Raw genomic sequence first — 25,730 nt, forward strand, 5'->3', positions numbered from 1 at the left:
TCAATTAATAATTTACAATGCAAAACAAAAACCGTGCATTAAGAAACTATATATGGTCAGTTTTCATTTTATGCATTAAAAAATAATCTACTGTAGAGTACTGCTTGAGGTTGATTGTATTATGTAGCTTTTGAATACAGATACATTTTTATTAGACATTTTATTAGTATGTAAAACATACTCTGATAAAAATAAAATCCTCTAATAAACCTATAGGGGTGACACGGTGGCTCAGGGGTTAGCACTGTTGCCTCACAGCAAGAATGTCACTGGTTTGAGTCCCGGGTGGGTCAGTTGGCATTTCTTTGGGGGTTTGCATGTTCTCCCCATGTTGGCGTGGGTTTCCTTCAAGTGCTCCAGTTTGCCCCACAGTCCAAACACATGCACTATAGGTGAACTGAATAAACTAAATTGGCCGTGGTGTATGAGTGTGAATGAGTGTGTATTGGTGTTCCCAAGTACTGGGTTGCAGCCGGAAGGGCATTCAATGTGTAAAACATATGCTGGAATAGTTGGCGGTTCATTCCGCTGTGGCGACCCCTGATGAATAAAGGGACTAAGCCGAAGATGAATGAAACCTATTGTAATAAACTGCACAAATAACTTCAGCCAATAAAATGATTTGAAAATAATGCCAAACCCGTATTCGTTTTTTCCTTGAACAAATAAATCCCAAAATAATCTATATACATACCTGAACGGAACAAACCACAGTCTGGGAATGTTTAAAATCAATAAATAAGATTTACTATATGTAAGAGTAAGTGACACTCAAAGTGCGATTCAATGTACAAAAAAAATATATCATTAAAATAGTTAGTCAGACACGCAATACCCAAGTATTGCTTTCAAACAGTCAATGCATTATCAGTCACAGACACCTGTAAACACTGTGGCTAAGCTTCCCAGGAAGACTGAGCAGAGGCATGAGCAGGATGTTCAGTGTTGTGCGAGCACTCTCTGGCAGTGGTACAGGATGCAGTCTGGGAGAGCTGGAAGTGGAGAGCGCAGCCACATGGCCAGAGCAGAGCCGTTCACTCGACAGTGCAGGAGACAGGGGGTGCCGCTGAGCAGACGACATGCTACAATTCCCTCTGAGCCTGAAAAAATAATTACAAAAAAATGACATGATGACTGATGAAACGACAACGAGCTGCATTGGATGATACTATAGATGGTATGATACTACTCTATTCTGATTGGTCAAATGCTCCTACTTTGCTCTGACTGGTCATATGGTCTACTCTGCTCTGTTTTTTTCAGGTGGCCCTATTCATCTCTAATTGGCAAAATGTTCCGTTTTTTGTTCTGATTGGTCACATGGTCCAGTAGTGCTGTGATTGGTCTTTGCTCTACTCTGTTTTGATTTGTCAGATGGCCCCACTGTGCTGCTCTGATTAAACAGATGGTATTGTACTATGTTCTGACTTGTCAAATGGTCCTATTGTGCTCTGCCTGGTCATATGCTCACTCTGGTCAGATTGGTCAGGTGGCCCTACTCTTCTCTAATTGGTAAAATGGTCCATCTGTGCTCTGATTGGTCACATGGTCCATCTGTGCTGCAATTGGTCAGATAGCCCCACTGTGCTCTGATTGATCAGATGGTTTGGCACTACTTTGTTCTGATTGTTCAGATGGTCCAAATGTGCTCTGATTGGTCATGTGGTTTTACTCTGCTCTGATTGGTCAGGAGGCCTTACTATTCTCTAATTGGTAGCATGGTCCATTTGTGCTCTGATTGGCCACATGGTCTATTTGTGGTGTGATTGGTCAGATGGCCTTCCTGTTTTGATAAGTCAGATGGCCCCACTGTGCTCAGATTGATCAGATGATATGGTACTACTCTATTCTGATTGGTCAGATGTATCCTACTGTGCTATAATTGATCAGATAGTATGGTACTACTACTCTGTTCTGATTGGTCAATTGGTCCTACTGTGCTATGATTGGTTAGAGGGTATGGTGGTACTACTCTGTTCTGATTGGTCAGATGGTCCTACTGTGCTATGATTGATCAGATGGTGTGGTGGTATTACTCTGTTCTGATTGGTCAGATGGTCCTACTGTGCTATAATTGGTCAGAGGGTTTGGTGGTATCCCTCTGATCTGATTGGTCAGACGTATCCTACTGTGCTATGATTGATCAGATGCTATAGTGGTACTACTCTGATCTGATTGGTCAGATTGTCTTACTGTGCTACGATTGATCAGATGCTATAGGGGTACTACTCTGTTCTGATTGGTCAGATGGTCCTACTGTGCTATGATTGATCAGATGCTATAGGGGTACTACTCTGTTCTGATTGGTCAGATGGTCCTACTGTGCTATGATTGATCAGATGCTATAGTGGTACTACTCTGTTCTGATTGGTCAGATGGTCCTACTGTGCTATGATTGATCAGATGCTATAGTGGTACTACTCTGTTCTGATTGGTCAGATGGTCCTACTGTGCTATGATTGATCAGATGCTATAGTGGTACTACTCTGATCTGATTGGTCAGATGGTCTTACTGTGCTACGATTGATCAGATCCTATAGTGGTACTACTCTTTTCTGATTGGTCAGATGTATCCTACAATACTTTGATTAATCAGAAGCCCCAACTTTTCTCTGACAACTTATTTCATGCAATTCAGAATTAATTCTTTCTTATGGGGTGATGATAACTTCATCAAGCTGGACTTTTACCTTTTGAGACTACATATGTTTTACATTCACAAACAGCTATATTAAAAAAGTACATGAAAGGTAATATCAGAAAAAGCGCAATTATATCAACATATTAAGTGGAGTTAAATGGAAGTTATGGTTCGGTTTACCGATGATGTCTACTATATGCAGCTGCAGGGTGTCCTTGAGGGCATTCAGGGTGGTTCGGAGAGGGTCACCGGCATCTGTGAGCAGTTTCAGATTCTGCTTGACATCATGAGACAGAGACAGCCACAGTTTCCCATATTCCTCTGTGGTTACAACCAAAGGCCTGTGTGTGAGCGAAAGAAACAAGTTCATTAAAACAAGTCTGACACAGCCAGATACCTCCAAATAAACCAAAAATAATTAAGGGGATTTTTTTTGTAAACTGTAAACTGAAACCTGCGACAACATGCACACTTTAACCTCAATTACTTACATTATTCCTACATTACAACAGTGTATTGTGTCATAATAAGTAAATGAGAACTCTGATGTACGATGTCGAGTTACCTGATAAAGTCTGCTGTGGATAGTGTCCCAGAGAAAGAGAGTGTGTTTGTGTGTCCTGGTTGTATTTGATAAGAGACGGTCCCGTTAAAGGACACATTAGTGTGAGGGTCGTCCATCAGCAGAGCGTAATGACATACAGACACACTCCTGCCCTCCAGACAGTCCACAACATTCCCTCTCAAACTCACCGTCTGGAACAGAAGAAAGCATTACTGTCATTATGCTGTTTTTATATTTAATACAACCAGTCAACGGTTTAGGATTAGAAAGGTATTTTAAAGTACAAATGAAACCAAAACTAACTATATTGATTTTGTTTGCTCACATTGCTAGCTTTGTGGTGAGCAATATGCATGTCAATAAGAAAACAAAATGCTTGCCTTGTGTTTTAAATGTAAAATCTGAAAACGCACTTCCTGTTTGTTTTCAGTTGAATTCTCAGATTAGGTCTGTCTGAGGTATTGGGTGTGGCTAACATACTTAACCACGCCCCGTCAGTTTTGACAACAAACAGAAATGGTGAGGAGGACGAGTGTGTTAGGTTGTAATAACTCTACTAAAAACCCTTTCCCCTTCTTTCTGAATGAAATGCCTACTTAACTGCATCCAATCAGCTTGCGGTAGAAAGAACAAGCCACGCCCACTGTTTTCTCATTTAATATTCTGTTTCTTTAGGAACATCATCACAATACGATGGTCACAGCTTCCTCTTCATGTGGATTTTAAGCTTTTAAAAGAAGTCTATGCTGCTTCCCAAAGTTGCATTTATTTGATCAAAAATACTGTAAAATTGTGAAATATTATTAACATTTTCTTTCTGAATGTAATTTAAAATGACATTTAATTCACAAAATGACAGGAAGTGACATAAAATGACATGCAAAATTCTTGTGAATTAATGCAGAATTTCAGTTTCATTATTCTAATCTTCAATGTCATATGATCCTTCAGATTTGCTGGTCTAATATGATAAATTATTATTGGTACTCAATTAATAATGATTCTTATAACTGCAAATAAGTTGTGGAAACTGTAACTTTTGAAAACTTCTTTGATGAAAAGGAAGGTTCAAATAATAATAATAATAACAATATATAATATTATTATTATTATTATTATTATTACTTTTTATTATTAAAAATGATAAAAAAGAAAAGTTTATTTTCATAATTTATATTGTTATTATTATTATACATTTTGAAAAGAAAGGTCCAGATAATAATAATAATAATAATAATAATTAAAGTTTATTTTCATCATTTATATAATTTTTATTATTATAATTTATAATTTAATAATTATTACTATTAATATTATTACTATTAATAATTATTACTTTTATTATTATTATTAATTACTATTATTATTATTATTATTAATTATTACTATTACTATTATTATCAATATTATTATTATTATTATTATTATTATTACTATTATTATTTTTATTATTATCAAAAGGTCCAGATAATAATAACAATAATAATAATTAATTAATTTTATTATAAATGATGAAAAGAAAGGTCCAGATAATAATAATAATAACAATAATAATAATAATAATAATAATTACTATTATTAATATTATTATAAATGATAAAAAGGTCTGGATAACATCTATTTGAAATTAAATCTGCATTTTACACCTTCAAATTATTTTTTTCTTAAAGTTAAAAGATGATACATTTTGTGAATAAAAACATATTTTTAATGGTAATTTAGAATTTTACTGTATCACAGTTTTGACAAAAATATAAAGCAGCCAAACAGGTTTCATCACTGATAATAATAATAATAATAATAATCATTATTATTATTATTATTATTATTTTATGAATATTATATACACACCTCCAGCTGGTCACAGTTGAGCTGCACTGCAACATCTCTTATATCAGTTTCTGTGCAGTTAGAAATGAAGATGACGAGCAGCAGAGCTTCATCTCTGAACACACGGCAGGATGACACACTCAGGCTGGGGTCAGAGGTCAGGCTGATGACATCAGAGTGAGGTAGGTCTTTGAGGTCTGCAGGTAAGAGAGCTGTCAGGTCTGAAGACGTGGAGGGATTGTGTTGTATTGTGTTGGGCCGCACTATCACCATATCACTGCCAAGTATCTGAGAGATGTTTGTGCGTCTGTCTTCTTTAGCTTCTTTATTTTGTCCAAGGCCATTGGCTGTGATGGATTTGGGGGTGTGGTCAAAACCAGCTGGCTCCTCTTCCAGCAAACTGCCATACAGGAAGCTGTCAGTCGTGTTATGTGAGGTCCGGGAGGAGGAAGACTTTTCACTTGTGCCTGATGAGGATGATGATGAAAATGATGATTCATGTGGGCGTGGCTTCTTCCTGAACCGAGGAGGCGGAGCTTCAGATTTTCCCAGCTTACAGGAAACAGAAAAATAGCAAGTTACAAATAGATTTCTGGCTAATTGTGAACTATTGGGCAGGGCTTATTCTGAATTGAGGGGGCGGAGTTTCTTTTTGTTTTATGCAGCACTCACACTAGAGATTTTGCATGCGAAAATCTGTAGTACGGAGCTGCGAAAAGGGGCGGGATTAAACCCGATAATTAGACATAAAAAAGCGAGCAATTGGTCCAGAGAGGTCATGTTTTGTTCCTTGATTGGTCCAACACAATCATGTGATGCGATTTCGCAGGTCAGAGTTCACCAAGCTTGAACTTTGCAACGCAGCGAAATGCAAGGTCGTGCGGCAAGTTTCGCGTTTCCGGTCTGACGCAATCGCCTGCGTATGAATGGAAGTCTATGGAGAGAAAAGTCCAGTGTGACCGCAGCTTCATTCTGAATTATTGGGTGGGGCTTCTTTCTAAAATGAGGAGGCGGAGCTTTTTAGCTTATTCTGAATTATTGGGTGGGGCTTCTTTATGAAATGAGGGGGCAGGGCTTCTTTCTGGCTATTCTGAATTAAGCGGGGCTTCGTTCTAAAATGAAAGGGCGGGACTTCTTTCAGGCTTATTCTGAATTATTCTGCGGGGTTTCTTTCTGAAATGAGGGGGTGGAGCTTATTTTTGGCTTATTTTGAATTATTTGGCGGGGCTTTATACTGAAATGAGGGGGCGGAGCTTCTTTTTGGCTTATTCTGAATTATTGGGCGGGGCTTTTTTCTGGCTAATTCTGAATTATTGGGCAGCGCTTCTTTCTGAAATGAGGGGGCGGAGCTTCTTTTTGGCTTATTTTGAATTATTGGGCGGGGCTTTGTTCTGAAATGAGGGGGCGGAGCTTCTTTTTGGCTTATTCTGAATCATTGGGCAGGGCTTTATTCTGAAATGAGGGGGCGGAGCTTCTTTTTGCCTTATTCGGAATTATTGGGCGGCGCTTCTTTCTGAAATGAGAGGGCGGAGCTTCTTTTTGCCTTATTCTGAATTATTGGGCGGGGCTTTATTCTGAAATGAGGGGGCAGAGCTTCTTTTTGGCGCATTGTGAATTATTGGGCAGGGCTTCTTTCTGAATAGAGGGGGTGGAGGTTCTTTCTGAAAAAATCTAAATGATTGGTTAGGGCTTCTTTCTGGATAAATCTGAGTAATTTTGCAGGGCTTCTTTCTGGCTTATTCTGAATGATTGGTAAGGGCTTCTTTCTGGATAAATCTGAGTAATTTTGCAGGGCTTCTTTCTGACTAATTCTGAATGATTGGCTTTGGTTATGTTTGAAAATCTGTTGATGTGATGCTGTTAAATTGCAGAGCTTGTGCAAACAAATTCACATTACTACAATCAAATGATATAATGACTGCTGTTGTCATATTTATCTTGCGTTTTTTTAGCATTGCAAGAAAAGAGTGCAGCACACATTCATATATTCATTTATACGTCACCCTCAGCTGTAAGATCGGTGCTTGGAAACACACAATAATTTACAATAGCTTTTCCAACATTTGTTCAGCATAAAAAGTAACTTCTCTGTAAGTTTCCCTTGCCCTTGAATCCCATTCTGCATGTTTCGTGTGCACAAGTGCAAGCAATAAGGCTGCAGTTCACTTAATGTCCACCGGTGTAACTAATAACAATTAATTCCTAATTCTACATTTAGTGTTTACTTCTGTTTCACCAAAGTTCTCTGTTCTGCTGTTAAACATTAAACTTACTAATCCCTCTGAAGAAAATAGTTTTATAAGATGAGCAGATGCTACAAGGCAGCTGTTAGAGCTTCCGACATCATAAAATATTTTTCAGTTTGTTCATAAAACAATTTCCTCACCAAAGATGTGGAACTCTGTGTACTCAAACCAATAAACAAAGAGGAAGCCAGCTGTTGTTTGTCATTGGTTTGCGTTGAAGGCTCCGGCTGTGGCTCTAATCTCTCTGCTGCCTCCTGCTGGCCAGAAGGCTGAACTGCAGCACTGGTTTCATCCACTGGAGATGCTGTTACTGCTGTTTCTTTTTGTGGAAGGTACCCATCTTTACCCCAAACTCTCTTTACACCCTCGAGGATAAGAGTGCTGGAACTGAACCATAAAGTAAAAACAAAACAATTACACAATATACTTCACAGCTCAAACATATAAGGTCTTAAATATTTTAAAAGATGTTTTACTAAGGCCAAATATGAACAAAAACACATAAAAAATATGTACAATCTGTATTACAATATAATTTATTTCTTTAATGCAAAGCTGATTTCTTTCTTAAGCATTAAGCCTTGTGAGTTGTTCAAATTTACAACCCTTTTGTAATGTTAGTGGCTGTTTTTGCCCCATTGACTTCCTTTACAATGACATTTTTTGATCGCAAAGCCATGACACCATGTAACCATGCATTCACACCAATGATTGCTGGTGTTGGGAGGAGGCAACACGTGTCATTTTTACTGTTGGTCATCAGTTGGCACCAATATTAACCCTTTATATGGCTTTTATTTGGAGTTTTGTAGAGTAAAACAGCAAATTATTACAAATTGTTCCAAAAGGGAAAACCAGGAACAATCAAGAAAGCATAATTATATGGTGTCATGGCTTTGCAATCAATAAATGTCATTATAATGGAAGTCAATGGGGCAAGAACAGGCACCAACATAACGAAAGGGTAGTAAAATTGCCCAGAGTGCATTGTTGAGATTTTTTTAACATTTCAAAGCAATTTCCCATATTATGTGTCAAAATAAAAATCATTCCATTTGCTGAAACACAAAGCAGGCATGTGATCAGCCGAGGATAAAAAAGAAGGAAGACGAGTGACCTAAGTAACAAATAATAGGTTTATACAGTACTACACTTTAATGTCGGGACAGATCCACACACCGCCGCTAGGTGGCGCCACTAACTCGGTTTAGTGCTCTTGTGTCCACAGAATATCAATTTTCCTGTAATTTTGTAGACTTTTTTTTATTCCACGTGATTAACAAATCGCTAGTCAGTCAACAATTCAAACTGTTTTGTGGCATTAAATGGTTTAAAGGTCTTAAAATATTAAGTCCAGCTGAATTGAGTAGCCTAATTTCACCCTGAAAAAAATCATACATTGCTAAACATTATATTACTTTCCCTTTCCTTCAGCGTAGTTCCTGCTTTTTAATAGTTTTAATTAATAATAAAATATATTTTATACATTTGTAATGTCATCTAAACTTTCGAATCTTTCAGGTATTAAATTTGAGGTGCCCGGCTGTAGCTCTGAATAAATGAAGACATATAACTGCAGAGGATAATAACAAATATGCGTCCTGGCTGAAGTAATAATGTACAAATTATTTCAGAAAGAAACCCTGCCCAATAATTTAGAATAAGCCTGAAAGAAGCCTCGCCCAATAATTCAGAATAAGCCAGAAAGAAGTCCCGCCCTTTCATTTTAGAAAGAAGCCCTGCTTAATTCAGAATAGCCAAAAAGAAGCCCTGCCCCCATAATTCAAAAAGAAGTCCCACCCAATAATTCAGAATAATCTAAAAAGCTCCGCCCCCTCATTTTAGAAAGAAGCCCCACCCAATAATTCAGAATGAAGCTGCGGTCACACTGGACTATTCTCTCCATAGACTTCCATTCATACGCACGCGATTGTGTCAGACCGGAACAAATCGCTAGTCAGTCAACAATTCAAACTGTTTTAAGGCATTAAATGGTTTAAAGGTCTTAAAATATTAAGTCCAGCTGAATTGAGTAGCCTAATTTCACCCTGAAAAAAATATCATACATTGCTAAAAAGATGATCACTTTCCCTTTCCCTTTCCTTCAGTGTAGTTCCTGCTTTTTAATAGTTTTAATTAATAATAAAATATATTTTTATAAATTTGTAATATCATCTAAACTTTCGAATCTTTCAGGTATTGAATTTGAGGTGCCCAGCTGTAGCTCTGAATAAATGAAGACATATAACTTGCAGAGGATAATAACAAATATGCGTCCTTGCTGTAGTAATAATGTACATAGAGCACACGGGGTCGTGACATGCAGTTGCAAGAGCGGAAAAAGTGTGTACAGCCGCACGCATTTAAAATGATTTCATAATCTTGCATATTGTCAGCGGCTTCCTCATACGTGCACATTATAGGACTACACTATATCATTATATTATATACACAGTAGCCTAGGTAGATTTACAATTACATCCCTGAATGACGTCCGGAATGAAGCAGCTACTGCTCCTCCTTGTGCACAATGATAAACACTAAAGGGGCAAACCATTAGGTCATATGCTTTGATGACAATGAACCTCACGATGATATCTTGTAACACTCTAAATATCTGTACTGTCACTTTTGCTCAACTTAAAGTGTCTTTGGTGGTTGTACACAAATAAAACAACAGGTACTCACCCTGCTTTCTGAGAGAGCTCAGTGCTGTTGCCTGAAAGTCCTGAGCTGACGGACAGTAATGTAGGAGAATGCCTGTCAGTGATGCTACACGACGACAAACTCACAGGCAGAGAAAAACTGTATGGCTCCAGATTCAGTGCTAAAAAATGCAAATAACGTCAGTCATCCAAGTTACAACAATTTTTCTTTTATGTGAATGGCCTCTTTAGGAGCAAAAAAGTGGTAAAATAAAGATTTTACTATAGTATAAACATAAATGATAATCCTAGAGATGGTTATTAACAGAAGTACCTCTCTGTTTACACAGCTCTTCTTGTCTCTGATGAGGAGGTTTATACGGTGCGGCTCCAGCAGCCAAAGCTTCAGACACAAACCCATCCAGAAATGATAGAGAAGAGTCGACCTGTAAAAATTAAACACACCAGAGCAATGTGTAGATATTCTGGGGTGTATTCTTGTGTGCCTAATAAACATAAATTGCTTTGGGTTCACGTTATATTGACATTTATAAAAAATGGCTCCTGTCGATATTATTTTAAAGAACTGTATATTAGCGATTATTTTGCAAGGATGCACTCAATTTATAAGCAATGACGATAAAGAAATGTATAGCTTAGTTCTTATTTAATCATTGGTATTATTTAATGAGATTGATTTAACAATTTCAGTGGTTGGCTTTAAACAATATCATGTTTCACACTTTGCTAGCATGATTTAGCATGTTGTTATCATGCATTCCGTGTTGCTAGAATGAATTAGCATACCGCTAGGGTGTTTATAACATGACTGATATGTTTTAACATGTTTTAGGAGGTTCAGAATGCTGATAACACTATTTTAAACATGTTTTAGGTCAAGGCTAAGATGTTGTTTTGCATTTTACTACACAGCTAGCATATCTTTAATATGTTTTTAACAATTTAAGCAGGTCTTAAATGCATAATAAACTTTTAAACATGCTAACATGAATTAACATGTTGCTATCATTAAGTAATAAATCAAGTTTCAGATTTTGCTAGTATGAATTTGCAAGCTGTTGACGTGGCAAACATGTTTAACCTGTTGCTTGCATGCTGTAACTGTCTTTCCCAGACTTTTAACCAATTTTAGCCCATTGTTAACAAAATAAAGTAATGTATTACTACCATGTTTGTGTCCAACCTTATAAACATTGCTAAAATGAACGCTACTAAGGTGTTCCTAGCATGGTTAGCATATGAATGTTTTGTTCAACATCTTAAAAACATATTTTTAACATGTTTAGCAGGTTGTTAAACTATGTTTAAAGCTTTAACAGGCTTTAGCTAGTTGTTAACATGTAGCTACGATGTATAGTATAGTACATATTGAATAGCATGTAGCATGTTATTAGAATGTTTCTAGCATGTTTTCAACTACAATCTAAGTCTCAGTTTACCATTACCTCAATGGTATTACCCTTACCCTTAAAGAGGCCTGTAATACTAGCTGTTTAGTGTGAAAACTTCCATAATAAGAGAAAATTCAAGAGAAAATTATTATTGGGGTAAACGATTATGTCTGTTGTTAAAATTAACATGCTACTAAGATGTTTCTAGCACGGTTAGTATATTGGTAGCGTTAATGTTTCTTGATAACATATTTTTTAAGATGTTTAGCAGGTTGCTACACTTTGTCTAGTGTTTTTAAAAGTCATAACTAGTAGTGATTGTTAGCATGTAGCTGCCATGTATAATCTGTTGTTTATTGAATAGCATCTAGCATCCTATAAGAATGTTTTTAGCATGTTTTCTACCATAAATTAAGTCTTGGATTATCATTTTCTGCATTTAAAGGCCTGTAAATCTGATTGTGTACAGTGAAAACATCCTTAATAAGAGAAACTTTAAGAGAAAATCATTATTGGGGTAAATGATCACGTCTGTTGCTAAAATTAACATGCTACTAAGATGTTTGTAGCATGTTTAGCATATTGATAGCATGAATGTTTCTTTCAACATCTTGATAACATATTTAACATATTTAGCAGGTTGTTACACTATGTCTAACATTATAAAAAGTCATACCTAGTTGTGATTGTTAGCATGTAGCTGCCATGTATAATATGTTGCATATAAAATAGCATGTAGCATGTTAGAATGTTTCTAGCATGTTTTCAACCATAAGTCTCGGTTTATCATTTTCATAAATGATAACCATAAACATCCTTAATTATAAATAAATGATAAACATCCTTAATTAGGAAAAGTTGTCATTATTGGGGTAAATGGTACCTCCACGTCGTCCCAGGCGGCCCCGCGGGGCAAAACCCACTCATGTAGCTGTGAGTCCAGGCTGAGGTGCCGCAGCTCGTGGGCCTGCTGACGGAGAACAGTGTCCTGAAAGGATGAAATACTCTCTGCCAGCTCCAGAATTAAGTCCGTTTGTCCATCTGAGATCTTGGTCAGAGCTGAGAGAATCCAGACCCGCGTCTCTGAGCTCACACTCTTCTGCTCCAACAGCTTTATCAGGAGCCGAATGACCTCCCGCTGATCCACACACTCCTGAAGATGAGAATATTCACCAACAACCTGAAAACACATTTATTATTTTAGTCAGTTGTTTTATCATCATTTAAATGCAATTGCACCAACTTTGGAGGCTGAGAGCAGAACCTCAATCAGCATTATTTTTTGTTTTTATTAAATAAATCAAACTATGTTGTGTGCGTATAGATGAACTACCATGTATGTAAACATTCAGAATGAAATTCAGAAAAAAAACGTGAGCACTAGAATTTACAGCGAGTGAATGACATCCGATGTGGTACAGAGTTTGTTGTTGTCTTAGAGATAAATTATATTGATTACAAATTATATATATTATTTACATAATGCTTTCAGTGTATTATAACACCTTGTCACCCAGTGATAAGCACAATTATTCTGCAAAATTAACGTTAAAGTGAGCGGCGTTCGTCTGACAGGTCCATTTGCGATAGCACCCTCCCAATGGATATTGGATAAGACGAAATGGCCAAGCATCCAGCCACAAATATACAACTATCTCATTAAACTCCAAGTGTTTTTACAAGAGAGAAGTTAAAGGCCTGCAAGTCTTCGGATGCCAACAATGTTGTTCTGTGTGGTCATGTGCAAGAAAAAACGCTCCATGATTACCAGATTCAAAACTTTGTAGTGCTAAAAGCCGAAGTTCTGCCTAGCCAAAGACAAGAAAAGAAGACGGAGCTTTACAAGGCATGGGTAATCATCAACAAGCAAAATTGGATTCTGACAGCGAACTACACCTGTATGGCAGTGTATGTGAACTTACACTTTCACATTTCATGTGTTCGCAGCATGGACTATAAAATATATGGACGTAGTATCCGTGACGTCACCCATAGGTTTCTGAACACTGCAAAAGAAGCTACAAGTAGGCGCGGCCAACCGTCGCCATTTTGTTTGCGCGTCATCGCACCCACGGCAGGATACCAAACAAGGGCAAAGAGGCGGAGAGTGAGTGGAGCTACAGACACCTGCTGGTACTTTGCTTAGACCTGGCAGACAGACTTTACTTTGGGAGAAACGCTTGATACTTTATTACCTGCGACTTGTTTGTGTTTTGACCACATGTGCTTGGCTGTACACTATATCAGTAAAGTGATTAGACTTTTAAAAACACTGTAGTAATACATTGAGCCACTAAACATTGCTCTTATGACGTTTTTCTACAGGAGGAAAACGCGAATTACTTCCAAACACTTCAGATATAGTCTGTGTTAGTAAATGCAATTTACTATTCCATTCTAACAGTGGGCTCAATTGCAATTTGCTCTATTATGGAGCCAGGACTAGCGGAATTTTGATGAATTGCAGTTTCAGTTACTTCCGTATTGGCCTCCCGAGGGAGAGCGGGAGGTTGCCGCTTGGTTCGCAGTTTAGTTAACCATATGCAACTGTTTTTGCTGAAATCATTGCTGCAATTAAAAGCGAGTAAAGTTTATGATTCAGCATGGCGTGAACTTACCTGATATGAAATAAGAACTGCATTTTTAAATAATCGAAATAATCGAGCATTTTTAATTAGGTCCTCACTCCATTCAGCTCCCTTTTAGCCAAAGACGTCTGCGGTTGGCATTAAAAGCAGTGTGGTGTGCGGTAAAAGTTAAGTTCAAAACAGATTTATTAAACAGATATATTTATAGCTAATTTTTGGACTTTTAAATTTGGCATCCTACTGCACAACATGACATGTTTACTATTGGGACCGGTCTCTTTTTGCAACCGGGAACCCGTGTGACGTCGGTTGTTAATTCGTCTATATAATACCATACTCACCCAGCTCATGACCTGAAGAAAGCGCTGTGGCAGATGAGAAGTGTCTCTGTTCAATAAAGTCAGATATGAGTCGACAGCGTACAGCCGTAGCTGATCATCCTCCTCTTTAGACTCTGATCCTGTAACAAAACAAATGATCACAAATAAATAAAAACACAACACACAAAAAACATCTCTTATATCAACTATTAATCTCATTTACCCTCCGCCAGCAGTCGCAGAAAATTATTTGGGACGTCCTGCTGCAGCAAATCTCCGCCGATAGAAAAAACATCATTCATGGTCTGAATAAACCACGAGTTGTCTGGAGCAAACGTGAGGGTTTTTATAGAAAAACTAACTCGGATGCAGCAATAGGAAGTAGTTATACAGTGCTCAGCATATATAAGTACACCCCTTACAAATCTCTCTCTTAAATTCATATTTTTATAGGAAGCTATACAATTATATATTTATATTTATGCATACATTAGATTAGTCAGTACTGAAGCCACTAAAGCTTATCTAAAAAAGTAACTTACGATAATGGTCCAAAAACTAGTACGGCCAAATTTATATGTTAGAGAAAAATATTAAATACAAATAAAAAAAGGAAAAATTAAGAGAAGAAAAAAAAAAAAGGAAAAAAGGTTGTAATTTTTAGCAATATTTTGCTTGAATTTATTTGTATTATCTTTCACTTTCTAAATATGTTTGGTGACTAAAATATTATTTTAATAAATAAATCTGTTTAATAAATCTGTTTTGTTTAAATGCACCAAAATACATTGCCTATATTCACTGAGAAATGGATAAAAATACTCATTTTTAATACTAATTTATGCTGAGCGCTGTATAACCAAATGACGTATAGAGTCAAGCACAAAATTATTCATACCACAGGCAAATTCTGACTTAAAAATATTAAAACAGAAATATAAAAATGTAAATTATTTTTTACACAATGATGTCTCTTGCACATCGTCTTATTATCTTTTGGGAGAAGCCTGTGTCATTTCCTGTCAAAAAAAAAACTTGCTGGTTGAATAAAAGAAACTTTAAGTCAGAATTTGGCAGGGGTATGAATAAAGTCAGGCTTGGTTGTACGACATACAAGTTCATATTTGGATGTCATAATATAAAATATATGTCATATATGCCACCACACCACCCGACAATCTCAAGAAAGTATGCAATTCTGAGTGTGGCATCACACAGGTGAGTGGGCTTGACAAACCACCTGTTGAAAACACACTCTTTCATCTCTCTGACACTTTAACAGACACTTGCACCAGTTTTGCATTAGACAGTTTCTTACGATCACTCCATACCTCTAAAGTGTGGGACCACACACAGATGAGTGTGTTTGACAAACCACCTGTAGAAAACACTCTTTTCTCTCTCTCTCTCTCTAAAAAAACACTCCCCATCCTTACTTTAGCACTTAATTTCCTGAGCCTAACAGTTTGTTTGTATAATTAGCACTTGTTTTAAGTCACTTCGGAGAAAAGCGTCTGTTAAATGACTGAATGCAAATGTAATGTATGTGTAATCCTAATATGAACTTCTATGTCATACATGTCATTTTTAAATGGGTGCTTTCCATAAACACTGGTTAAATAAGAAGGATATTTTTCAGCGAGCTCTGCCACTTTTCCGGCCAGATGGATGATGGTGTGTTCGTCGCTGCAGCTGCGCAGAAAATCCAGCATCTTCTCTACAATCACACTCACATTCTGAGCGTTCGTGATCCTGAACAGCAGTTCAAGAGTCTGAGAGAGAAAAGAGGAAGAGATGAACAAAACGCATTTGATGGTTTGGGAATTAACTGTATTGAAAATCAACAAGTCAGATATTTATTAGAGCATCACATTGGTTTTCAAGTTCTCTGGGAATCCTGTGTTCATGTTTTTATTATATAATAAAGTAAAAGTTTTGAACTGCAATCTCATTATTGTGATATAAAAAGTAATAATTATCATATAAAAAGTCTTAATTATGATATTAAAAGGCACAATTATGTTCAAAAAAGTTCAAAAGGCTTAACTATGGCAAAATGGCATGATGATAATTACTTACAAAGTCATAACAATGACATAAAAAAGCCATATTCATAACAAAAAATTAATAATTTGTGAAACCATACTAACAATATGAAGATGTAAAGGCTGATTTTATACTTCAACATCAAGCGCACATGTATGAACTGGCGCAGCCTTCGCGTGGTCACATAGCCCTCACCATGGCTGATGCCGACGCTGACACTCACTTCTCAAAAAACGTAACTACACGCCGCAACGATGCGTAGCGGAAGCTCTGAGATTGGTCGGCTTGGTAGCAATAACGAGTGTGGGCGGTGCTGAGAGCCACGAGCCAGATGGAGCAATTATTTACAAGTGTCGAGTCCCATGAAATATCTCTAGATGGAAACTTTTGCTTTGTGTTTACCTTACGATTAAAGTAACCAGTTACTGCCGCTGAATGAGCGCGTTTTAGCTAAAACACCAACGAAGAAACTCGACACAGAGAAACAAAAAATACCTACTGCCAGCTGTTGTTAGGTAAGTGTTATTGAAGGGCAACACAAACCTTACACAAAAGTATAAATGCACGACTACGCGCAAGGCTTGCGCCGTCAGTCACGCCGATCACTCGATGCAGAAATATATACCAGCCTTAAGATGAAATATCATATCAATCATAAAAATACATAAATATAACATGAAGTCATAATTTAGATATGAAAAATCATACATAAACTGTCATAACTATGATAAAAAGTAAGTTGTGAGATGAAAAGTACTATTTATGCTTTAACTATGACATAAAATAATCAGTATTATAGTTACATAAATAATTGAAAAGACATACAAAACTATAAATATGGGAAAAACAATATAGAAAACTATATGAATAATAATATTATACAATTATACTAAATTATAGTGTAATACATTAATTGAAAGGCCACATTTATGATGACAATTTTGCACAACGTCATAATCATGATGTAAAAGATTATTAAAAGTATGACATAAGTCTTAATTACGTCAAAAACTATGTCAAAACATCCTCAAACATTATGACATAAGAGTCTAAACTAACACACAGGCTTTGATAATGCAAAATTTCATAAAAATTATGACATGAAGGCCCAGTTTCACAAACAGGGCTTAGATTAAGCCAGGACTAGGCCTTAGTTAAATTAGGCTATTTAAGCCCAATGTATAAAAATGGCCTTAGAAAAATATTACTGGTGCACCTGGAGAAAAAAAATGACACTGATGTATTTTAAGACATCTCACTGCAGGTTATTTTGAGTTGAGACAGCTCAAACGTGCAATTTAATCTTGACTAGCCTTAAACCTTGTTTGTGAAACCGGGGGAAATAGTCTTATTATGGAATATAATAGTGGTCTGCTTGTTACCTCTCTTTTAATAGTGAAATCTGAGTGGTCCAAACACTCAATAATAGTCATCTGATGCTGTAAGGCCAGTTTGGCATCATGCTGGACGACATATGTCAAGGCTTTCAAACCTAAAGAAACACCAATATAAGAGCAGATCAATCAAATGCAGCTCAATACAATGGTCAAAATCAAGCGTGGGAGATTACCGAGATATTTAAGGTTGATCTTTGGAGACAGAACAAAATTCCCGATGCATCTTGCCGCTTTCTCCAGCAGCTCTGCTTTGGGATGAATGGTGTAGACGGCCTTCACACACTCAAACAGGATTGCTGAAATTAACATTACAGTATGTATTAGTCACAAGCATTATTTTCAGGAACTGGTCCACTAGTACAAAAGATGACTTTACCGTAAGTGATGTTGTGGTTCATTTCTGCTCTGCGCAGAGACTCGTCCAGAACGTCATACATCAGCTCACTGGTGCTGAAAAAAAGACATCGAAATTACAGAACATACAGTTTTAATTAAATTTAAAGGCCGCTTCACTTCTATTTGAACTTATTTACCTCAGGTTTTAAGCACAGTTACAGTATTCTGAAGCACGGTATTCAACATTTAAATTAAGTAAATGTCTACTGCTGTGATTGGCTAACAGTTTTGCATATTAAAGGTCCCGTGTCGGCGCCAATAGCCTTGTGGTTAGTGCGTCGACAGATGGCACCTAGGTGTTCACGGCGATCCCCGAGTTCGATTCCCGGCTTGAGGTCCTTTGCCGACCCGTCCCCTATCTCTGCTCCCTATGCTTTCCTGTCTCTAAATCTCCACCATCCTATCATAATAAAGGTGAAAACCCCTAAAAATAATTATAAAAAAAAAAAAAGGTCCCGTAAAATTAACAAAGTTGTTTTTTTAGATGTACCAATCAGCATGTTTAGTTTTAAGGAGATCTATAAGCGAGTGTGCTCCAAAACAGTGATAAAATTTGTATTTAGAAGATATAAAGTTTGCAGTTTGTCGCTTTCGCCTCAATGGATTCAATTTTTTTTTCGTCATCTCATGCCGTAGTTTCTCATCGAATCTTGACAAATCAAATGCTCTTAAGTATCTGACATGCCCCGCCCCCTTCTTCTCATGTGCTTTTCATTTGATGCGTTTGAGCTCAACCACTCTCACTGGCAGATCTGTGATAAAAACTAAACGCTATTGGCTGTTTTTTTAAAGGGGGAGGAGCTACTCTAACTCCCACCCTCTCTTCATGTTTTTATTCAGATTTATTCAAATTTCGAATAAAAAAGCACATTTCAAAGCACTTCACAGGACTTTTAACAGAGCTAAACTGGCATTGAAGCAAAAGGTGTTGATCTATGGAGGCGGAGCTTACAGACTCCATTACATCATAGAGTAGCACATTCGAGAAGCTGTTATTTCTGCAGACTGCCTTCAATATAAGCTACTTGTAGAGAAATGACAAAGATTTGTGTTTTAAAATTTACAGGATGTTTTCATAATACTATGAGCTTTTTAATATCAAATTATCAAGAAAATTTTGGTTTTGAAGTTCATGACCCCTTTAACTCTATATCTACAGAGGCAGTCATTTTGACAATCTACAATTGAATAATGCTATTAAAATAAAACCCAAATAACCATAGTGCCCTGATTATTCCTAAATTCATGTATATTTCATTCTAAAATTGTAATTGAATTAAAAATGCAAAAAAAAAGTACAGAGAGTGCTGGTGTTTATACCTTGAATGGCCATAACAGTTCTAGACCACGTTTATATGGGAGCTTCTGTTGCCCAGCAAATTTCTGCTAACAAAAATACAACTTTCTGATAGCAAAAAAATAACTTTACTTCAGACATATTTTATTTTCACTGGGGTGAAAAAAGGCTTTGCTGTAAGATTTTTAAACACATTTTTAAATTTTAATAAGTATTTAAACTATTTAAAGACTTAATTTGGTTAATTTGTTTAACTAGGCAAGTTAGGTTAAGTAGGCAAGTCATTATATACAGTGGTTTGTTCTGTAGACCAGGGATTCTCAACTGGTGGGCCGCGGACCACTATTGGGCCTCAGCGATCCTGCAGGTGGGCCGTGAGATAGCTTAAAATTAACTCAATATTATACTATAATTTTTGGATTTCATAATTAATATGCTTCATTAAAATGATCGAAGTAATGAACTTTCTCCTGTTCTTTGATTTATTACTTCAAACTCGGCGCAAAAACAGCCTCATGATCGTGTCTGCAACTAGTACATGTAAGTCTGTTCAATCACCAACTATGCGTGAAGTGAAAGTGAAAGTCTATCTTTGTGTATTTTTGTGTGATCTGTTTAATATAACCGCATAGTTGTCTAAATGAATGTCCTGTGAGTGATTTTTTAACGTACGCGCACTTATACAGGAGGATCTAGTGAGGCTTAATGGTGTTTCTGCCATAGAATGTCAAATAAACTTGCATATGAGCTGTTTACTGTTCCAGTCTTGTTCCAGTTTTAACATATAATATAGTTGTAGTTTTATATAGAACTATATATAATTATATATTTTTTCATAAAATGCTGACTATAGAAAATAATAGAAGGCACAACAAATATATATACACATGTCAATAAATAAAGGTTTAAATGAGCATTTCAAACAAACATTGTTGAGAAAACATCAGACAGGTGGGTGAAAAAGGTTGAGAACCCCTGCTGTAGACAATAGGAGAAAATATTGCTTAAGGGGGCTAAGAATTTTGACTTTAAAATATTTTTTTTTTACATTAAAACGGCTTTTATTCAGGCCAAAATAAAACAAAATAGATTTTCTACAGAAGATAAAAAATAATATAGAAAATACTGTGAAAAAAATGTCTTTGTCTGTTAAACATCATTTTGGAAATATCAGAAAAATAATAACAATTTCACAGGAGGGCAAAAAAATTTGCCTTCAACTGTATAAATGGAGCTAGCTTGTGATTAGCGTGTACCTTTGGTCATCTCGTCCGAGCAGTGAGAGGATGCGGAGCAGCTGGATCTGAAGCCACGGCGCAGGAACGCTGTGATAGTTAAAATCCAGCGGGAGTTTCCCACCAACAACCTGCTTCAGGATGGTGACGAAACTGCCTGTCAGGTCCTTATAGGCATCTGGACTCTCCTGATACACAGACAAACAACACAAGACTGATCTGCGGTTTACAGATGACAGGACAGATTGTGAGTGTGTTTGTGTGCTAGTTTACACCTGTCATGGACAAATAAATATTATATATATAAAAAAAACTATCAGTATGAAGCAACAAGTGTCTCACTTACAGCAACACTACAGTTTTTTTAGAAATAGGCACATTTTACAAGTACCCCAGAGTTAAAGTTTTACCATCCATTCAGCTGAACTACGGGTCTGGAAGGAGCACTTTTAGCTTAGCTTAGCATAGATCATTAAATTGGATTAGACCATTAGCATGTCCCTCAAAAAAAAAAGAGAGAGAGTTTCAATAATCTTCCTATTTAAAGTTTGACTCCTCTTTAGTGAAATCATGTATTAAGACTGAATGACTGATGAAAAGCTGCTATTTTCTAAGCCGATTAGGAACTATAACTATAATGTGGTGTAATAATCAAGGATTATGTACCATGGCTGCAGCATTTGTAATAATATTATGCAGCACTGTTAACGGGACTACTTTCAATCCATATTTAATAAACCAACCTGTATGAGTTGTAGGTAAATATGTAAGGATGATGTCATCACTCCGGGATCTTTGTCGCACAGAGCTTTCCGGAACTTGGCATGAATGTGCTGCACTTGATTAGGAGCGATAAGATAAAACTTATATAAGGCCAGGACAGCTTTCCTCCTAATGATCTCCCTTATACAGGATGACATGAGACAAAAAATATGAGTTAAATGTGTTTCCACAAACAATATACAGTGCTCAGCATAACTGAGTGCTCCCTATTTTGAAAATTTATATTTTTATCCAATCTTGGGTGAATTTAGGTCATATATTTTGATGCATTTGAACAAACCAGATTTATTAAAGAAAAATGTTTATTAAAATAATATTTTAGTCACCGAACATCTTTAGAAATAGAAAGATAATGCAATTAAATTAATGCGAAATATTGCAAAAAAAATATGATAAACCACAACATTCAAACTAAAGTAGATTTTTGCGATTTTTAACATTTTTATTGAGTTTTATTAATAATTTGGGAGACAAATTTTATTTTATTTTTTTTAAGTTATTTTGTTAGATTAGCTCCAGATTTGGCTTCAGTACTGACTTATCTAATGTATAGGCACAAATATATTATTGCAGAGCATTCTATAGACAATTTGTGAGAGGTGTATTCTTATATCCTGAGCATTATATGTGTATAAATAAATACAAAACATTTAAATAAATAGTTTTTGCTTAAACGACATATCAATAAGCTGAAGTATTACCCTTACTAAATCTGTAAATTAATGTAAACAAATCATATATGTATATAACAATTTATGAGTAAATACAAATTGAGAAAAGTGACAAAATTCATACATAACACAATCTGTTTATATATATATATATATATATATATATATATATATATATATATATATATATATATATATATATATATATATATATATATATATATATATATATATATATATTTATTTATTTATTTTATTTTTTTTTTTTTATTATTATCATTTTTTTCCAAATGATGTTTAACAGAGCAAGGAAATTTTCACAGTATGTCTGATAATATTTTTCTTTTGGAGAAAGTCTTATTTGTTTTATTTTGGCTAGAATAAAAGCAGTTTTTAATTTTTTAAAAAACATTTTAGGTCAAAATTATAAGCCCCTTTAAGCAATTTTTTTTCGACTGTCTACTCTACAGAACAAACCATCAATACACAATAACTTGCCTAATTACCCTATCCGACCTAGTTAACTTAATTACCTAATTAAGCCTTTAAATGTCACTTTAAGCTGTATAGAAGTGTCTTGAAAAATATCTAGTTAAATAATATTTACTGTCATCATGGCAAAGATAAAATAAATCAGTTATTAGAGATGAGTTATTAAAACTATTATGTTTAGAAATGTGTTAAAAAAAATCTTCTCTCCGTTAAACAGAAATTGGGGATAAACAGGAGGGCTAATAATTTAGGGGGTTTAATAATTCTGACTTCAACCAACTAACTAACTAACTAACTAACTAACTAACTAACTAACTAACTAACTAACTAACTAACTAACTAACTAACTAACTAACTAACTAACTATCTATCTATCTATCTATCTATCTATCTATATATATATATATATATATATATTTTTTTTTTTTAACAAAGAAACTTTCAGAAACTTTCTAAAACAAACATTTATAATGGGCAAACTAAGCAAATCCAAACTTTTACCAAAAAACAACTTTATAATAATAAAATATAATAATTTTTTTTGAAAAATATGATTGATAAAGTTGTTTACACATTAAAGTTGTGTACAAATTATTGAAATGTGTACTACTGAACCAAATTGTGTTATTGAAATTTCAGAACCTGGGAAGTGCGTATATTACACAATATCCAAAATGTAAAGTTTTTTTGTAAATCATACAGATTCATACTTTAATAATGTCTGTAAACTTTATTTCATATTTCCACTTGCCAGAATATACCAACAGTTCAAACAAACATTTTGAAGACAAAGGCATTTTGCAGTGATTTTATGAACAAGTGTATGTATAATCGAATAACTGGACAATTAAAAAAGCAAACCTTCAACTGTAGTGGCGTTAACGCTCAAAAATGACTTTATATCAATATTCTACTTCAAAAACTATGACAGCTTCTTTCCACCATATGATTTCTTTTTAAGTCTTATATGTGTGCTCTGCTATTTTCAGATATTATAGATTAATGAACTCTATGGTGTGTAGATTAGAGGAGTGAATGTGTGTTTACTTGGGGTGTGAAAGCTTTTCCTCCACCAGAGGAAGGACAGCAGGAATCATGTCTTTGGGAAACACCTGAGCTACAACAGTCAGGGCCATGCAGGCTTCAATCAGGTTGGTGCTCTGAAGATCCTGCGGTCCACACACATCAGACGCTCAGTCCTCATTTACAGTAATACGTCCAGTTAAACATGGTAAAACACAAGCTCGCCTTACCTTTAATACTGTGTTGACCAGCAGTAGCAGCAGCTCATGACCTTCACTGAGGAAAAGAGACACTGCCAGATACCCTGAAATATTGAGAAGAGTTTCACAGTTAGGGTTTAAATACACACTAAGGGCTCAAAATGGATTTTAATTTTCATGCAAAAATCTTCATGATGTTCAGTAGTTATGGCAATAAAAAAAATTAAGTTAAACAAATTGATAGCCAAAACAAGCTTAAACGAATCAATATAATTATATGATGATAAATATAATAAAAAAGACAATTGTATAAAAGTCTGAAACAATAAATACTGTAACAAATACTAATAAATTTTCATTTATATTGTTTAATTTGCATAATTTCATTATAAATAGTTATACATGACATATTACATAATAATCAATATTAAAGGTGCTGTAAGTTTTCGACTACTAAAGCATAAAAATAGCATAATATGTTTGCAGATATTTCAGAAACTTGCTAAGTGAACATTCTTGTTTATCTGAAAAACAATGCTGAAGTCAGACATTCTGCTTTGAACATGTGTTTTCCGTGCTGGAACGGCTGTCTTTGTTTTGGTAACTTTAACCCACACAATGCCAGTTTAGCCAATTATATTTCAGCACCCCGGGTTGCCTTGGTGGAAAACAGCGTATTTCATTCATTCATTCAGAAAGGCTCTGAAAGCATGCGTCCGTGAGCAAAATGCGACCTCCGGTGGACAGTAGCAGACTCCAAAATATAAATATTAGGGAGGTAAACATTAGGTGAGCAGGTTACATTGTAACCCTGTGTCCTAACAACACGCTACCTGACAAGATGCGCAGTGATGAGCAATTTGGCTGTTTGCACCAGACGAAACATGACAGAAATGTAAATACAGCCATTCAGAAGTACAGAATAGTGCACTCACTTATGAAATGGTAAGGTTTATAATCTAATTAATACATATTAACCCTCTTTAACATTATTAAATGTAGATGCTGAATCACTGATATGTGTTTGGTTCTAAAGTTCAATTTCAGACGGTTTATTTTATTTTCCAGATCTGAGGTGAACTATCTGCTGCTGCTTTCAGTATATGGTAATAAATGTCATGTAAAATGGCATTCAAACTCACATTATTAGCATTTAACACTGAATAAAGCACATGAGGTGTACCTGAGGTGATCATAGTTTTCTGTTGTTCACCTGTGAGAAATAGAAGCCCTTTCTAATATATCAATGCGAGGTGTTGGTTAGGACAAAAACTCCTTTTAATATGGAGAATATTCCTTCTATCGGGTGCCGTTGCTTTTATTTAAAAGACGGTTTAAATCATTCGCTCCTGTCCTCAATCTGTCAACCTGCGCTTGTGTTTGTTTTGATCCAGGAGTGCAATACCTAGTTCAACCACTGGGGGTCAAACTTACATACTGCTCCTTTAAAGATAATAAATTGTAATAATAATAATAATAATAATAATAATAATAATAATAATAATATTTTTTACTTTCATTATTAAATTAATATTATTGTAAAACCAAAACCAAATCAGATATTATGTATTAATCAAACAACAAGAATACTATTTAATTTTTTTTTTTCAATGGGCTCTAATTTTCAGTGTCAAATATTGGAAATATACAATGTGCATAATGCAGAAAGATATGGTTTATTATACAACTAATATTTTAAAATAATCAAATACAATAATAATAATAATAATAATAATAAACTAATAATATTAACAATAATAACAATATTATCAATAACAATATTAACAATAATAATAACAATTTTATAATAAAGCATACATTAACAATTATTTAAACATGCAATTTATATACTTTTATTGATTTAGCATTTTAAAATGTTAATATTTCAAAATATTGAGCCTATTTTTAAGACAGAATTTGTGGACTGAATAAACGCACCGACT

The 25,730-nt window shown here is 35.3% G+C and overlaps 1 protein-coding gene across 1 annotated transcript in view; it reads right to left on the reverse strand.

The window, feature by feature from the left end:
• Positions 1-59: 59 nt before the first annotated feature.
• The window catches only part of ap4e1 (adaptor related protein complex 4 subunit epsilon 1), a 26,908-nt gene continuing 1,237 nt past the window's right edge, over positions 60-25,730 (reverse strand). The window contains exons 3-21 of the mRNA XM_056452392.1: positions 25,726-25,730; positions 23,818-23,891; positions 23,612-23,733; positions 21,362-21,521; positions 20,640-20,806; positions 18,067-18,140; positions 17,864-17,986; positions 17,676-17,785; positions 15,880-16,019; positions 14,471-14,583; positions 14,269-14,387; positions 12,223-12,519; positions 10,262-10,373; positions 9,971-10,109; positions 7,423-7,669; positions 5,058-5,588; positions 3,207-3,397; positions 2,822-2,982; positions 60-1,100 (exon numbers count right to left, since the gene is read on the reverse strand). The exon at positions 25,726-25,730 is cut by the window's right edge and continues 119 nt beyond it. Of these exons, the coding sequence (XP_056308367.1) occupies positions 940-1,100; positions 2,822-2,982; positions 3,207-3,397; positions 5,058-5,588; positions 7,423-7,669; positions 9,971-10,109; positions 10,262-10,373; positions 12,223-12,519; positions 14,269-14,387; positions 14,471-14,583; positions 15,880-16,019; positions 17,676-17,785; positions 17,864-17,986; positions 18,067-18,140; positions 20,640-20,806; positions 21,362-21,521; positions 23,612-23,733; positions 23,818-23,891; positions 25,726-25,730 (3,046 nt within the window). The 3' untranslated portion in view covers positions 60-939. The remainder of the gene's footprint in view (positions 1,101-2,821; positions 2,983-3,206; positions 3,398-5,057; positions 5,589-7,422; positions 7,670-9,970; positions 10,110-10,261; positions 10,374-12,222; positions 12,520-14,268; positions 14,388-14,470; positions 14,584-15,879; positions 16,020-17,675; positions 17,786-17,863; positions 17,987-18,066; positions 18,141-20,639; positions 20,807-21,361; positions 21,522-23,611; positions 23,734-23,817; positions 23,892-25,725) is intronic.

This window comes from Danio aesculapii, chromosome 25 (assembly GCF_903798145.1).
Source record: "Danio aesculapii chromosome 25, fDanAes4.1, whole genome shotgun sequence".
NCBI lineage: Eukaryota > Metazoa > Chordata > Actinopteri > Cypriniformes > Danionidae > Danio > Danio aesculapii.